This window comes from Mus pahari, chromosome 16 (genome assembly GCF_900095145.1).
Source record: "Mus pahari chromosome 16, PAHARI_EIJ_v1.1, whole genome shotgun sequence".
In the NCBI taxonomy this organism is placed as follows: domain Eukaryota; kingdom Metazoa; phylum Chordata; class Mammalia; order Rodentia; family Muridae; genus Mus; species Mus pahari.
In genome coordinates this window covers 22,824,430-22,839,363 of record NC_034605.1, presented here as the reverse complement: position 1 = coordinate 22,839,363, position 14,934 = coordinate 22,824,430, and the positions used below count along the sequence as shown (strand labels likewise).

Here is a 14,934-nt window from a genome sequence, read left to right as displayed (position 1 = left end):
TCCCACTTCATTGCTTTGGGATCTTCATTGAAAGTCAGATGCCCAGATGCATGGGGGTCTGTCTGGGGCCCAGCTAGATCCTAGGATCTGTTCATTTGTGTTTAACCTAGCAGCATTCTGTTTTCATTACTGAAGCTTTGTGGAAAGCACCTTTTAATTTTGTTCCCTTTCAAGATTGCCTGAGGCAGTCTCATCTTTGTATTTCTCCTTTTGTAAACACACACACACACACACACACACACACACACACACACACACGTATTGAGGTTTGAAGGACTACATCATTTACACCTTCCATTTCTTCCCTACAAACCTATATACCCCTTGCTCTTTTTCAAATTCATGATCTTTTTCATTACCTTTTGTTATTTATGTATGTACATATACACACATATAAGTTTCTAAATACACATATTTTTTTTAATTTTTTATTAGGTATTTACTTCATTTACATTTCAAATGCTATCCCCAAAGCTCCCTATACCCTCCCCCCCCCATATATTTCTGAATACACAAACACAGCCTGCTCAGTCTGTATAATGTTACTCACGTGTCTGTTTTCAGGGTGACCACTGTGTACTGGATAAACAGTTGGTTTACGCTTCCCTGGGAAAGGTGATTTCTCCTGCTCTCCGTAGTCTTTAGTTTCCTGTAGTTCTTTGTGTAGAGTTGAGTTCTCATGGGCTTTCTCCATCCATGTTATCTATGTTAGCAAATCCATTTTTATTGTCTGTGTTAACATCAAGGCAGTCATGATGAGACTTTCTGGCTGTAGCTTCTGACATTCATAGTAGACCCCTCCTTGCAGCAGTTTCCCTAAAACACATTCCTGCCTTGAGCTTCTAGTCACTGTGCCTCTCTCTTCTTCCAAGACACATTAGCTAACACATTAAATGTCTATGGTTTGGTGAATTTTCTTTAAATCTCTAAAAGTAGAGTTCCTGTAACAAGTGGTATATTTTAAGATAACAATTCATGTCATTAAATTGCTTTAAAAATAATATATTACCCCATCACCAGATATAAATGTATGGAAAGGACTTAAGTTTCTGAGTATGGTAAGGTAGCAAGCAAAGCCAAATTTAAGGAGAGAAAGTGTACTGTGTGAGACCACACTGCCTGTAGGAATCTTGGCAATCTATTTTCATATTGTTTCATTCATCTTAAAGATGCGCCTAGTCTGGACTCTACCGGTGACGTGACAGTTTAGAAAAGTGAGTGTATGAATTTGGCCACAAGTACCACCCAACCATGTTCACATTCATGGCCAAAACAAAACATGGATGTCAGTAGAGCCAGAAGCACAGACAGTCCTCCCCAGAGAGAGGTGGCCCTGGATGGAAAGCTGTAATGCTCAGCACTGCAGCCACCCATCATTTCTGCTCAGTGGACTTCCCCATCCTTGAGGAAGCTGCTCATTTGGGTTCCTGCTCCTCAGTGTTATTCAAGAGGAAGCATTCCAGGTCTTGGGGAACTCCTATATGTGGCTATAACTTCTGGAATTATCAATCTGGTATTTGCACTGTATTGGACTTTGAGGGTTTAATTAAACCTTCCTAAGAAGATGCACAGAAAACATGCTTGTTCATGACGAGGTGATGGGAAGTGCTAAATATAGTGATGTCTTTCTTTGGAGCAAACAACTCCTCCCTAGGAACAGCTTTGTAACTAGTTCATGTATTCTGCTTCATTCTTTGGGGAGATGTGTGGAATATGACTTCGTAGCCCATGGTAATAAAAGACTATGGAGATTTACCTGCTGGTGTGGCCAGGAAGCTGGTTCCCGGTTTCCAAGAATGCTTAATACCCTAGCTTCACCTTTTCCTACTGTAACTTTGTTTTCTTCATTGATACACTTTTCCAAGCAGCTACTTAGTAATATTGAGTGCAGTATTACTATTTTATATATTATATATTTTCATATTATAAAATATAGTTATTTTATGTAATTTAGAACAATGTATATTTTATATATTATGTTATAAAATACATATTTTATATAATACATATTTTATGTATTATTTTACTTCCTCTTTGTTTCTGTCAAGCATACATGTCTATGTCACAGCACTGTGGCTCAGTGAGAGTGGTGAGGACAGCATTGTCACATGCCATTAGCATAGGTGTAACATGGATTTTCTCGTCTGTTCTCTCAGGTGGCTTCTCACTAGGGATGGTGGAGTTGGATGCAGACTCCTTCAGTCCTCCTCCAGGATGAACCACCGTCCAGAAGACATGGAGAACACTCTGACGGGGAGCCAGAGCTCACACGCTTCTCTGCGAGACATCCACTCCATCAACCCTGCGCAGCTCATGGCCAGGATTGAGTCCTATGAAGGAAGGGAAAAGAAAGGCATTTCTGATGTCAGGAGGACTTTTTGTCTCTTTGTCACCTTTGACCTCTTATTTGTAACGTTACTGTGGATAATAGAGTTAAATGTAAGTTGGTTTTGCTCATGACTTCTTGCTTCAGAAGTAAAACTGTTGAAATTTTCTCTCGTCATTTTTGTCTTATTTAGTGAGTGTCATCTCTTTTAAATGATACAGTGTTACCTGCCTCCATCTGATTTAGCCTTTTCTTACTTTTAGTGTTATGTGTGAGACACACCAGGTAAACTTAAATTTACTTCTGGGATTTTGAAATTTGAATTCCTGGTGCTCAGCTTAATAATACAGAGCTGACAATATACAGCTTGTTGAACAAATTCAGCTCTCTGTATTCCATAAGACTCCCCTAGGACATAGCTCTGGTCATTGTGCACAGGCTTGTTTATGTGCATCTCTCCTTTGGCTCAAATACATTGAGGAAAACTTGTCTTTTTTTTTTTTTATTTCTACATATGTTTCTTTATTGTTTTCTTGTACTGTTTTCTTTCAAGGAAAGTTGCGTTCCATTATTTCTTTTCTTTTTTAAATTTTTTTAATTAAAATTTTTTTTTTATTTATGGTTTCTTTTTTTTCCAATTTTTATTAGGTATTTACTTCATTTACATTTTAAATGCTATCCCCAAAGTCCCCTATACCCTCCCCCCTCCCCTACCCACCCACTTCCTCTTCTTGGCCTTCCCCTGTACTGGGTCATATAAAGTTTGCAAGACCAAGGGGCCTCTCTTCCCAATGATGACTGACTAGACCATCTTCAGCTACATATGCAGCTAGAGACCTGAGCTCTGGGGGTGCTGATTAGTTCATATTGTTGCCTTTGCCTGGCAAACACAGAAGTGGATGCTCACAGTCAGCTATCGAATGGAACACAGGGCCCCCAATAGAGGAGCTAGAGAAAGTACCCAAGGAGCTGAAGGGGTCAGAAAACCTGTCTTAAAAATCAAAAACAATTATTTTCTGTTTTTGTTTTTTATTTTTATGTTTACCAGATATTTTTCTTAAAAACAACAAAACTGTTGGTCCTGGAGTGGTTAGGAGTATTGGCTGCTCTTCCAGAGGACCCTGGTTCTATTTTAAGCACCAAAATGATAGCTCACAACCATCTCTAACTCCAGTTCCAGGGGATATGATGCCCTCTTCTGGCCTCGGAGAGCACCACGCACACACGGTGCATAGACTTACATGCAGGCAAAACACCCATTCATATAAGATAATTTTTAATATTAAAATATGTTTGTAAAGTGCTTATGAAATTTGCTTGCTATATCTGCATTTTAATTCCCTTGTGTAAGAGTTTGCAAAAGAGATTATTTCTTCATATTTTATTGAACAAATCCTAGAATAATTTGGGGAACTTTGCAGTTATGTTGCCCTATAATTATGTATAATAGTACTATCAAATAGAAATATAATACAGATTTTAACATATATTATTTTAAATTCTATATATATACACTAAGAAAACTAAAATAACCTGATGGAATTTATTGTGATAATGTGTTCAATTAACCCTGGTATGTGTTGTTTCTCAAAGCCTTTGGTCTGGTTGCTTGTGTTCCCCACCACCTAGCCTGAGCCCTTCTAGAAGACTCCGCTATGCAAGCACTTCACCCTTACTTGTCCGTGGTTGCTTTCATTCCACAGCTGCTCTGGCTCCCGCTTTCTGGCTGGAACAGGCTCCTGTCTGTATTAAGGCAGTAGTGTTCTCTCTGCATAAAATTATTAATTTCCTGGATCCTCTTGGATTTGGGGATCCTATCATGCTGATATCAGTTTAAATGGCATCATTATTCTGCCACCCCGTCTAGAATCTGTGTCTTGTGATTCACCGTTGTTGCTGTTACCTTTTTAACACATTGATAAGCACCTGAAGACGGACAGACAGACATTGTTTTATTGAACTGAGTACCCAGCAGATACTTGTGAGTGGATGAAGATTTTTGTGGCAATGGTGAACAACTTGATTAAGCTAGAGGCAGGCTGGTAGCAAGAATACAAAGTCAGAAGCTGGTGAAGAAATGCCACTCCAAGTGCCTGACTAGAAGAAAGCGCTCGTCTGAGAGGCACGTTCAGGAGACAGTGGCAAACTTGTATCTACACAGTATTTAAGACTTATCTGTTGATGGAACCCAGAAAAATATAGGCACATACTCCCCCTTACCTGAGGTGTTTGGGCTTTGAGGGTGTTAGAATATTTACATAGCAAGCTACCTTAGGAATGAAACCCAATTTAGTGACATTTATTTATTCATATTCATAGTCTGATGGCCTGCTTACACTCTTTAGTGGACTTGAAGTTGAACTGAGTCCCTTCCTATGAGGCCAAGTGTGAAAGTCCCCATTTGTAGTGATGTGTGTACTTAGATTTCAGGTGTGTGCATACGGGATGCTCAAGTCTGATCTAGAAAGACGATTGGGAAGAGATTTTGTTTGCACCGTAGTTAGTCTCTCTGAGAACCCCTGAACCGAAGATTGCGAAACAAGGATTTTAAAGTACAAGTTTGGGTTGCAGACATAAATTATAGGGACTCTTGCTTATAGGCAACAGAGTCAAGGTACAGTGCACACAGATAGCAAAGGAAGCATTTTCCCCGTGGCCAGTGTGCACCCATGAAACAGAAACAGAGGGAGATGTCTGGTAGAGCACCTTGGCCGAGGCCACCAGTAACAACCATTCTTTTGCTATTTGAGCAGCAGCTTTCTGTAGTTTGCAGAGGCACAGCATGAGGTTAGGTGGCTGCTTACACATGATTTCTCTTCTGCACTTCACTTGTACAGATCAGTAGCCAAGTGCATCTATAGCTGATCCATACACACCACTCAGACCCCTGAACTCATCAAGAGTTGTAAGACAGTAGTGTTCATGCTTTACCCCCATTTCTATAGCACATGCATGTCAGTGAACTAGCTAAGACCTCCCTTTCTGTGTGGCCATTTCTATTCCAAGTTGAACAGCTGTGGAACAATTTTTCATGAATTTCCCCTCTTAACCAGTAACCTGGTAAATTCTATCTGTCTGTTAGGACTGCGTTTGTAATGAGAAACTTGAATTGACCAGCCTGAGCCATAGCCTAGGGCTGTAGAGGGACTGCCTAGACTCCATGATTGGCCTCATCTATGAGCCCTACTTGATTTTCATTTTGAATTTCTCTGCCTAGTTTAATCTGTAGAATCCTGAACTTGATCATTTAAGATTAATTTTGGTAATTTGAAAGGACAAAAATTTATCCTGTTGAATTTTATTGCCCCCATTTGCTGTACTTGTGTTATATACGACTGTAGGCCAAATTTATTCCTATTTCTTAAACCAAGTAATGCATTTTTATCTATTAGAGTGTCAGAATTTTAAATGTCAAGAGCAAATTAAAACAAAACTAGCCATAGAAAATGTTGGCACACATGTCTTTTGTCATAACGGGCCTTGGGGATGAGTGCTGTGTGGTCAGGGTTCCCTGGCCCTTCCAAGAACTCTGTGAAGACAGACTCAACTGGGAAGAGGTGGACAGTCCATATGTGAGCATTTGTGAGATCCAAGGAGGTTTGCAGGGAAGCATATAGTGCCTGTCTGTCTGTCTGTCTGTCTCTGTCTCTGTCTCTGTCTCTGTGTGTCTCTCTCTGTCTCTCACTCTCTGTCGTGTGTGTGTGTGTGTGTGTGTGTGTGTGTGTGTGTGTGTGTGTGTGTAAAAGTATGTATGTATTAGTGTTTCATTCTTCTCATTCTGCCGTTTGTTCTCCAGGTGAATGGAGGCATCGAGAACACCCTGAAGAAGGAAGTGATTCACTATGACTACTATTCCTCTTACTTTGATATCTTTGTAAGTATTTTTATATCCTGATTCAGATATAATGGGATGGAAACCAAGAGGCAAGGGCCCTTGAAATAGGCCATGAATGCAGTGCCAGTTTTCCTTCCTTTGAGCAGTGAGCATGTTTGTTTTTCCTGAATTGCCTGCCCACTCAGTGTTCTCTGGCTCACGAAGAAACTGATGGGCAAGAAAGAGAAGGGTGAATGAGACCAAGAGCCCTCCCCAGGAGCGCTCATCACCTCCAAGCTGCAGTAGAACTCACTGACAGGTCCTGGTCCCTGGAGGAAGGGCTGGGTTTGTTTGTTTGTGCTGTTTGTTCCCCCTGTTTATATTGATAATAGGGCCTTGGTTTGAAACCTAGGGCTGCACTTCCACACGTCCCGCATGTGGCAGTCTGGGATCTTATGATAGTATTGAAGCTGCTTTATCTTTTCCATATTGTACATAACTTTTCTTACCGTTTTCCCCCCTCAGCTATTGGCAGTTTTTCGATTCAAAGTGCTGATCCTTGGGTATGCTGTATGCAGATTGCGCCATTGGTGGGCAATAGCGGTGAGTGCACATCACAGTGGGTCATCTCCCAGGCTGGTAGCCGGGCAGCTCACAGCAGGCTGTGCTGGGAGGAGACAGGCTTTGGAGGATCTCTAGTTTCCCCAGCCTTTCCTAAGTCGTCTTGCCTCACTTCATAGACTTAATTTACCTGTGGTCTTTCTGCAGTGAAAACAGCTAACACTGTAACTGTTTTCTGTAGTGGGGTGGGGGTGGGAGTATTCCTAGGGGGCCAGGGTAAGCCCAGGCCTGTCCTCCCCCTGTCCTCCATCTGGTCTTTTAGATCAGAGTGGAGGACAGTGCCTCCAACTGAGATTTGTGGGAAATGCCTTGCTTCGTGACTGTGTAGTCACATGATGTTCTGGTCTCTGTTTTGGTGATGGCCCCTCCCCCTGCCCTCAGGCCCCTCCTGATAGTCTCTGTTGGTTGCTTTTCTTTGGAAGTGATTTTGGAAGAGTTTATTTGCTCACAGTTGGAGATATAGTCTATTACAGTGGGGAGGGGAACTGTGGAGAATGAGGCAGCTGGTCACATGGCGTCCAGTCAGGAAGCAGAGATGAAAGCTGGTGCCCAGTGTACCTCATTTGTGTCCAGTCCTAGACCCAGCCCTTGGGATGCTTTTGCCAGCATCCAGGGTGGGCCTTCTAACCTCCATTGAGGTTTTGTCTGGAAACCTCCTCTCATACCTGCTGCTCAGGCTTATCAGCTGAGCGATTGTAAGCCCCCATGTCCACAGCCCTGCTAACCAACTGTCAAAGAGGGAAGAGCCATTGCCATGCTCCCCCTTTTGTTCCTCTGCTTTCTCCAGATGAGAGGACACCCCCCACCCCTGCCTAAGCTTCTTCCTTGTGTCTAGCAGAGACTGCACACAGTCCATTCATTTTCAGTAAATATTAGGAAAGTGAATGTTGGAGACAGACAGTTGACTGCCTGCATCATTTTTTCCGTGTCTGTGAATGTCCGGATATTGTTCATCCCTTCCTACAAACCTAGTGATTCAGATGGAGGACAGGTGCAGAACCCTGGCACCTCTTACACCAGAGGGAGCTCAGGGCTAAGTTGAGATCCAGTAGTAGCAGTCTCTGGTTGGGCTGATGTAAGTATGAGCAGTGCTGCCCGAGACAGTCATCAGGGCTGACCACATGTGTGGCCTTCCACATGACAAGCAGCAGGTCGGACCTCCTGTCCTTCCGAGTCTTGTTTCAAGGATGTAGCTGGCCATTGCAGCAGGCCTTGTCCCCGTCTCTTGTTGACCTCCTCACCCCTTCCTGTTTTCCACCACATTCTGCATTTGGGACATTCTATTCTAGAGTCTTCACGTAGATGCATGTTTGTCAGACTGTCCACCTTGGTATCTGTTATGAAAGAGATTCACACAGTGTGTGCACTGAGTCACAGTAAAGCACCTACTTTCATTTTCAAATAGAATTCACTTACATCGGTACTGTGTTACATCTCAGGTAGTCTGAAGAAGGAAAGGTCTGATATATCAGATCCAGGTTTTTGTTTCAAATTATTTCATTATTTGCAGGAAGGGAAATCAGCTAAGTCACTTAGGAGCAGTTGGTGTCAGCCTCTAAAGTAAATTATTACCTGGTAGTAAAATGTTTTCTCTTAGCATGAGTGTGTGGCTGGCTACTCCTTATAAGCGTGTGCACGGCGTGTTCCTGGCCTCCGTCCTGCGGGTCACTTTAGTCATTTCTGCCATTCATTCTCCTTAGGCTTTCCCATGTTCAAGCGTCAGTTGAAGAAGTGGGTCATAGTGCTCAGCGTGGAGTGAGTGCTCTGGCTTTCACAGCTCTGGGAGACAGAGCCCATCTGCATGTCACTTGTCCTTTCTTACATGTATTAGAGTTGTACCTTGGGCTAAACAGAAGTTCCCAACACATTAGCCTTCTACAGCTTAGGAGGAGGAGTGTTGTATACAGCCACTCAGGTTATATGCCTCAGAAACCCCGTTTTGCCTGGAATGGTATTCAGGAAAGCACAGACACTATGGAAAGTAGCAGACCGGGCACAGTCTGCTCAGGCACCGTCTGCTCAGGCACTGTCTGCTCAGGCACTGTCTGCTCAGGCACTGTCTGCTCAGGCACTGTCTGCTCAGGCACAGTCTGCTCAGGCACTGTCTGCCCTTGGCCCAGCTTTCTTAATGCAGGGGTCACTCACAGTGCTGAGTGTCCTGTTTGAGGAGTGTTATATTGTGTGTCTTGCAGTTGACAACAGCAGTGACCAGTGCCTTTCTATTAGCAAAAGTGATCCTCTCAAAGGTATGTGTGGCTCTCCTCCCTGTGCTGTTGCTCTGTGCCCCGAGGAAGCCCTCCTTCCCTCCCGTGTGAGCTGAGCACTGGCTGCTTTTCCTCAACACCTCCTGTTCTCTAGCTTTTCTCTCAAGGGGCATTTGGCTATGTGTTGCCCATCATTTCATTCATCCTCGCCTGGATTGAGACGTGGTTCCTGGATTTCAAAGTGTTACCTCAAGAGGCAGAAGAAGAAAACAGTAAGTTGTTGTTTGGCACATTCAGCCCGCCAGGCTTGCACATTTCACACTGCTGGGACTGATGCGGCTTTCCGCTGTGAGAGAAGTTTCAGGGACCAAACTGAGCCAGGTGGGCACATGCTCCTCAGTGGCTGTGCCAGAGTTGAGGGTGAAGTGGGTGGACATGTGAGTGCATAGGGACTTGAGTGGCTCCCCCTTCTGACTGGGCCATGTGTCCCTTAGAAGGTATGGCCATTGGCTGGACAGACATTCCTAAAGTAAAGTAGCCACTGCGTCCTTCTCCCTGGGCAGCTTGACCTTTTCTCATTATAATTCCCAGGTCTGTAAGCATTTGTCCAGACCAGAACTGTGTATTTTCAGGGACAGAGAATATGGAGCCAACTCTAAGTGAATGGAAGAAGCTGCTTTAAAGCTGCCAGTAGCTCTGCAGAGTGCCACGTCGCTATGTAGACAGCAGGCTTAGGATGGGTCACAAATAGAGCACTTAAGTGCCTGGCACTGGGACTATGACGGTTCAGAGGAGAACTCAGTGGCAGGCTCAGCAGTCTGTTGTCCTCCCTTGAGTGACTGAGTGACATCTGGCACCATTTTCTTCTAAGATCTGACAGAGCTATTACATAACTTCATGGGTATCTAGTGTGCTCCGACGTTAGGGAGAAGGGTCAAATGACCCATCGGGAGCCATGAAGTTGGTTACTGGCCTGGGGTTCTTCTCTGTAGGAGACCTTTAGTGGAGATACAGTGCCACCACCCCCCCTTCTAGGAGGGAAAGGGATCATAACTCAGAAGGGCATGCTGCTTTAGGCATGCCCCTGCTGGACCCTTTCCCAGCATCTGGCTCGATTTGCCTCAACAAGAAGAAAAAAAATCTTGTATTTTATAGAAAATTAAGCATAATTATAGCTCTAAAAGCAACAGGACCAAGAATCACTCTACATGAAATTTGATTTGAAGAAGTTCCTTAACAGAGAAGGCAAACCAAACAAAAGAACTGTAATTCAAAATTGAATTTACAGAGCACACTAAATGGTGATCCTAGATGCTTTTGCCCTTCTGTGTCCTTCCTTCAAGCTGAGAAGTGGCGTGTCAAGTTATGTAGGGAGGCCACTTTTTATTATAATAAACTCCACACTCCACTTGTTGAGAATATCAAGTGTTCACTTGACTGAGGTTTGAATAGTTCTGTGAGTAAACCAGTTTCACAATATCTAATAAAGGTGAGCAGAAAGGCGGAGGCGTGGCTCAGCGAGGAAGAGGACCGGCTGCCAAGGCTGACAGCCTAAATGCTGTCCCCAGGACCCACATGGTTCTCACTGTCCTGATTGTCTTCTGATTATACACTGTGACACATGCTTACCCCAGACACGCATGCATACACAAATACATAAACATTAATTTTTATAAAAGAAGGCTAAGGCAAAGCTACCTAGAATTAGAAAGAAAAAAAACCAAAACATATTTTCCTCCCTACATTCTACCATATGTAGATCCTAACCTATAGTGTATACATTACATATAATGTGTGTGTGTGTGTGTGTGTGTGTGTGTGTGTGTGTGTGTAAAAACACGTACCTGTGGGCACCGTATCACATGTAGAAAAGAGAATAGGAAAGGTAGTATTAGGTTCTAAGAAAGGACAATGCAGGTACAGGACACATGACCCATGAAAGGATATGAAGCTAATTGTTTTTCTAGTTTTAACTGTTTTTTTTTTTTTTCATTTTTGTGGTAGATAAGCATATAAGATTATAATTGATCATGACAGTATAAAACCCTAAGTGGAACCCCATGGCTTGAGAATGGTTATGCTAACCGTATAGACATTCATGGAGAGGTACAGCGTTCAGGGCTGGGCAGGTGCTCACTCGGTGGCTAGGCTCATTTAGTTGTGTGGTTATTTTATTTGTGAGTTTTTTTTTTTTTTAACAGCAAACTAATTTTTATGTCAAAAATGAGTACACATTTCATGAAATGTAAAGCATCATTTGCCCTCACTGTAGAGGCAGGTAGGAGACGTACCTGGTTTCTGCTGCGTGGCCAGGGACTGCTACCACAGCTCCTAACACTGGCACTGGTTTTAGCAAAGAAGCCTTAAGGACAGAGTTTCTGTCATTTGTCCTTTTTGGTTTTGAAGTTGGTGTTGATGTTTGTAGAGAAGTGAGACTCATCAGGAAATTGAGCTGAATTCAGGCATAATTGGAAATTATTATTAAAACTATTTGTTTTCTGTCTTTCTTTAATCTTTACAAGGTTGGTGTGTGGTTTTATTAATGAAATCTTTATTTGTTGGTTGAAAGATTCTCAAAGTACCTTGTTTTTCTAATAGTTTATTTGATGTATTGAAGTGTCATTTTTATAACAGTTAATCTTGCTAGGCAGCTGCCAGGAGAGTGATGTGGTTCTTAACATGTGTTTCTTCTCTCCAGGACTCCTGCTCGTTCAGGATGCGTCCGAGAGGGCAGCTCTCATCCCTGCAGGGCTCTCTGATGGTCAGTTTTACTCCCCTCCTGAGTCTGAAGCAGGTAAGCGACTGTGTTTTGGTCCATTTTTTTTTTTCTCCTTCTCATGCCCTGTCTATTTCCTAGTCTGTTTAGCAGGCCCTGAGCATGCCAGGATGTAAACCTAAGTAGGGGAGTCTCCTTGGAGACCAGCGGTGACAGGTGGCAGCAGCAACGGGCCTGACCGAAACATACAAGGGTCTGGACTATGCATTCCCAAGGAAGGTATGCAGAGAGCCAGTTCTGTGGGGACGCCTGCCAACACCAGTAGCCTTTGAGAACAATACAAACAGAGCCGTACTGAGGCACCACTGTACCATGTCAACGTAAGGATCACTTGGTAAAATCCCCTACACATTGAAGAAGTCAAACCCACATGCACAACAGTTGACAGGGCAAAATGGTGCCACCCCTGTAGAAAACAACTTGGTGCTGCCCAACAAAATTCAGTGTGGAATTATGATATCACTTAAGCCTTGGTTGTCTGGCTGTCTATCCAAGAGAAACGAAAACAAACTCAAGACACAGCTCCTGAAATCCTAGCAGCATTGTGTACAGTAGCTATCAACAGGTGACAGAGTGTGACACATGCACCCAGGGGAACATATTAGAGCCTTAAAAAGGAACTAGATCCAGACCCATGACCATCTGTGAACCTTGAACAGAATGCATGAGATAAAATAAGCCAGATGTAAGTAACAGTTGCAGGACTTTGTTTATTAAGGTTCAAGTGAGGTCGGATCCCAAGAGTCAGTAGAATCGTGGTTGCCCAGGGTGGAGGAGGGTGTGTAGATGTTAATGGTTTCACGGTAATGTGGACCTCAGAGCCTCTGCATGGAACACTTCAAAGTGGTTAAATGTTATAGTGGGTGAGGTAAGAAAAAGATGTCTAAAATACTTGATTTTGCTTACATTTATTTTCATACAATATATCAAATATTTTAAGTTGTTTGGACTTCACAGGTACCAGGCAAGTAAGGGGGCACTGGGGCTCATTTACATCTTACAACCACTCTGAGCTTATTGTACCAAGAGAGAACCAAAGTCAGGCACAGAGCAGAAGTACACCAGCATCACACAGTAAGTGCTGGCTCCAGTGTGAGAGTCCATGCTCACAGCTGCTGCTTATAGCTTCCCCTGTCTGTGGAAGTACCAGAGTGGCCGGGTCAGCTCTCTGCCCAACGCCTTCAGTGACCTGGTCCAGGTCACCTCTGCTGGCTTCCCTCCCTCTCTCTCCCACCTCTTATCCTGCCTTCTTTTCCCTTCCTAGTCTCCAGAAAACCTGGGCTCCCAGGCCCTCAAGCCACTGTGCACTTTATTGCTTCTGTTGTGAACATTGTAGCTCTAGCTAAAGCTGTAAGGACTCTGTCCAGTCTTCTCCACAGCCACCCCCTGCTGTCTTGGTTAGGGTTCCCCAGACTTCTAGGTCCTCCTGCTGTCTTGGTTAGGGTACCCCAGACTAACAGGTCCTGCTCTGCAGCCCTGTCATCCTGCCCCATAGGTAGCAGTTATTTGGTCTGTGTCTATCTCTGGGATGTAACTTGAATTAGAGGCTACACTGTAGTCCCATTAGGTAGAGGGAATATTTTAAGCTCTGTTAACAGGTAAAAGGGCTATGAAGGTGCAGCCCTGTGCAGTGAGTGGCGTTGCACGGGAGGAACTTAAGGTTACTTACGTTGTGGTTTGTTGATGTGGGGTCTAGAATAGCATGATACAGACAAATCACACGTACATGTTAGTAGCAGTCTGAAACCTATAGAAAGTAGAATTTGAAGTGAAACGTTTTACTACTTTACTTCATTATGACTATTTGATTCAGATATTTTATGTCATAGGACTTGTTTCAGAGGATGGAACTTATAATCTAATGTAACAATTCAAATTGTAACTGTTAGCTTAGTTTCCCTGTGCTAATGCAGTTTCTCATTATCAATTTGTCTTCTTAACAAGGAGCTCAGCTCAGCAGGCTAATAACCTGAGGTTCTTCCCAGTCAAGCTGCCCAGGACCCACAAGGGCCTTTAGTCTGTGATGTCTGCCACCACCTAGTGGTCCTCTGGAGAATTACCACTGGGTTATGAAGCCAGAGAGAACAATTCTGTAGGTAGGGCTCCATTAGGTACTGCTTTATTTACACAAGATACTCGTCAGTATTGGTAAGCACAGGTGGATTCTCAAAGAGCTTGCTTTCCTGTGTTACATTTGTGTTATCTGAATGTTCGATTTGGAAAAAGATGAAACTATTACAGAAGGTAATGTGCTTAACACTGGCAAGCCGTTCTCTCACACAGACTCATAATGCTGAGAGGAGGGAGCAGCGCTGTCTGCCTGCTGCCCACCTGCAGAGACTGCTGCTGTCAGAAGACGGGGGGGGGGGGGGGGCTGCCTTGCTTGCCTTGTGACCCGGCACCCAAACTAATGCCTGACACATGGTAGACTTCTGTCTGCGGGAGTGATGGGTTAAAGTAGAGAAGGAGATTCTAGGAAGTGAACCTAGAATACAGAGGGGGGAGGCCTAGGCCTCCCCGGTGACTGAGTGAGGATGCTGACTGAGCAGAAAGGGACTAAGTGGCATGTTTAGGTGGGGATAGTTCTTTACCCCCACTGCAAGTCTGGTTTGAAATACAGGCTTCCATACAGGGGAACACCAGGGCCAAGAAGTGGGAGTGAGTGGGCAAGGGAGCAGGGAGAGGGGAGGGTATAGGGGACATTCGGGATAGCATTTGAAATGTAAATGAAGAAAATATCTAGTAAAATAATTAAAACAAAAAAAAAAACAAAACAAAAAAACCCCAAACAAACAAAAAAGAAATACAGGCTAGTTTGGGACTGAAGATGTGTAGTACTGAGTGTAGCACTTGTCTGGCATGGGTTTGATCCCGGTGCAGTGGACAGGTGGATGGGTAGATTAATGCCTCAAACTGTATAATATTAACTTATTCTGGGCAAGTCAAAATATATGGGACCTCATAAAATTGCAAAGCTTCTATAAGGCAAAAGACACTGTCAACAAGACAGAGAGGCCACCAACAGATTGGGAAAGGATTTTTACCAATCCTAAATCTGATAGAGGACTAATATCCAATATATACAAAGAGCTTGAGAAGCTGGACTCCAGAAATTCAAATAACCCCATTAAAAAATGGGGTACAGAGCTAAACAAAGAATTCTCAACTGAGGAATATTGGATAACTGAGAAAC

The 14,934-nt window shown here is 43.5% G+C and overlaps 1 protein-coding gene across 1 annotated transcript in view; it reads left to right on the top strand.

The window, feature by feature from the left end:
- The window catches only part of Stard3nl (STARD3 N-terminal like), a 39,478-nt gene that overhangs the window by 15,785 nt on the left and 8,759 nt on the right, over positions 1-14,934 (top strand). The window contains exons 2-7 of the mRNA XM_021215635.1: positions 2,157-2,439; positions 6,123-6,200; positions 6,666-6,743; positions 8,954-9,007; positions 9,120-9,237; positions 11,664-11,759. Coding sequence (XP_021071294.1) covers positions 2,215-2,439; positions 6,123-6,200; positions 6,666-6,743; positions 8,954-9,007; positions 9,120-9,237; positions 11,664-11,759 — 649 coding nt within the window. The 5' untranslated portion in view covers positions 2,157-2,214. The remainder of the gene's footprint in view (positions 1-2,156; positions 2,440-6,122; positions 6,201-6,665; positions 6,744-8,953; positions 9,008-9,119; positions 9,238-11,663; positions 11,760-14,934) is intronic.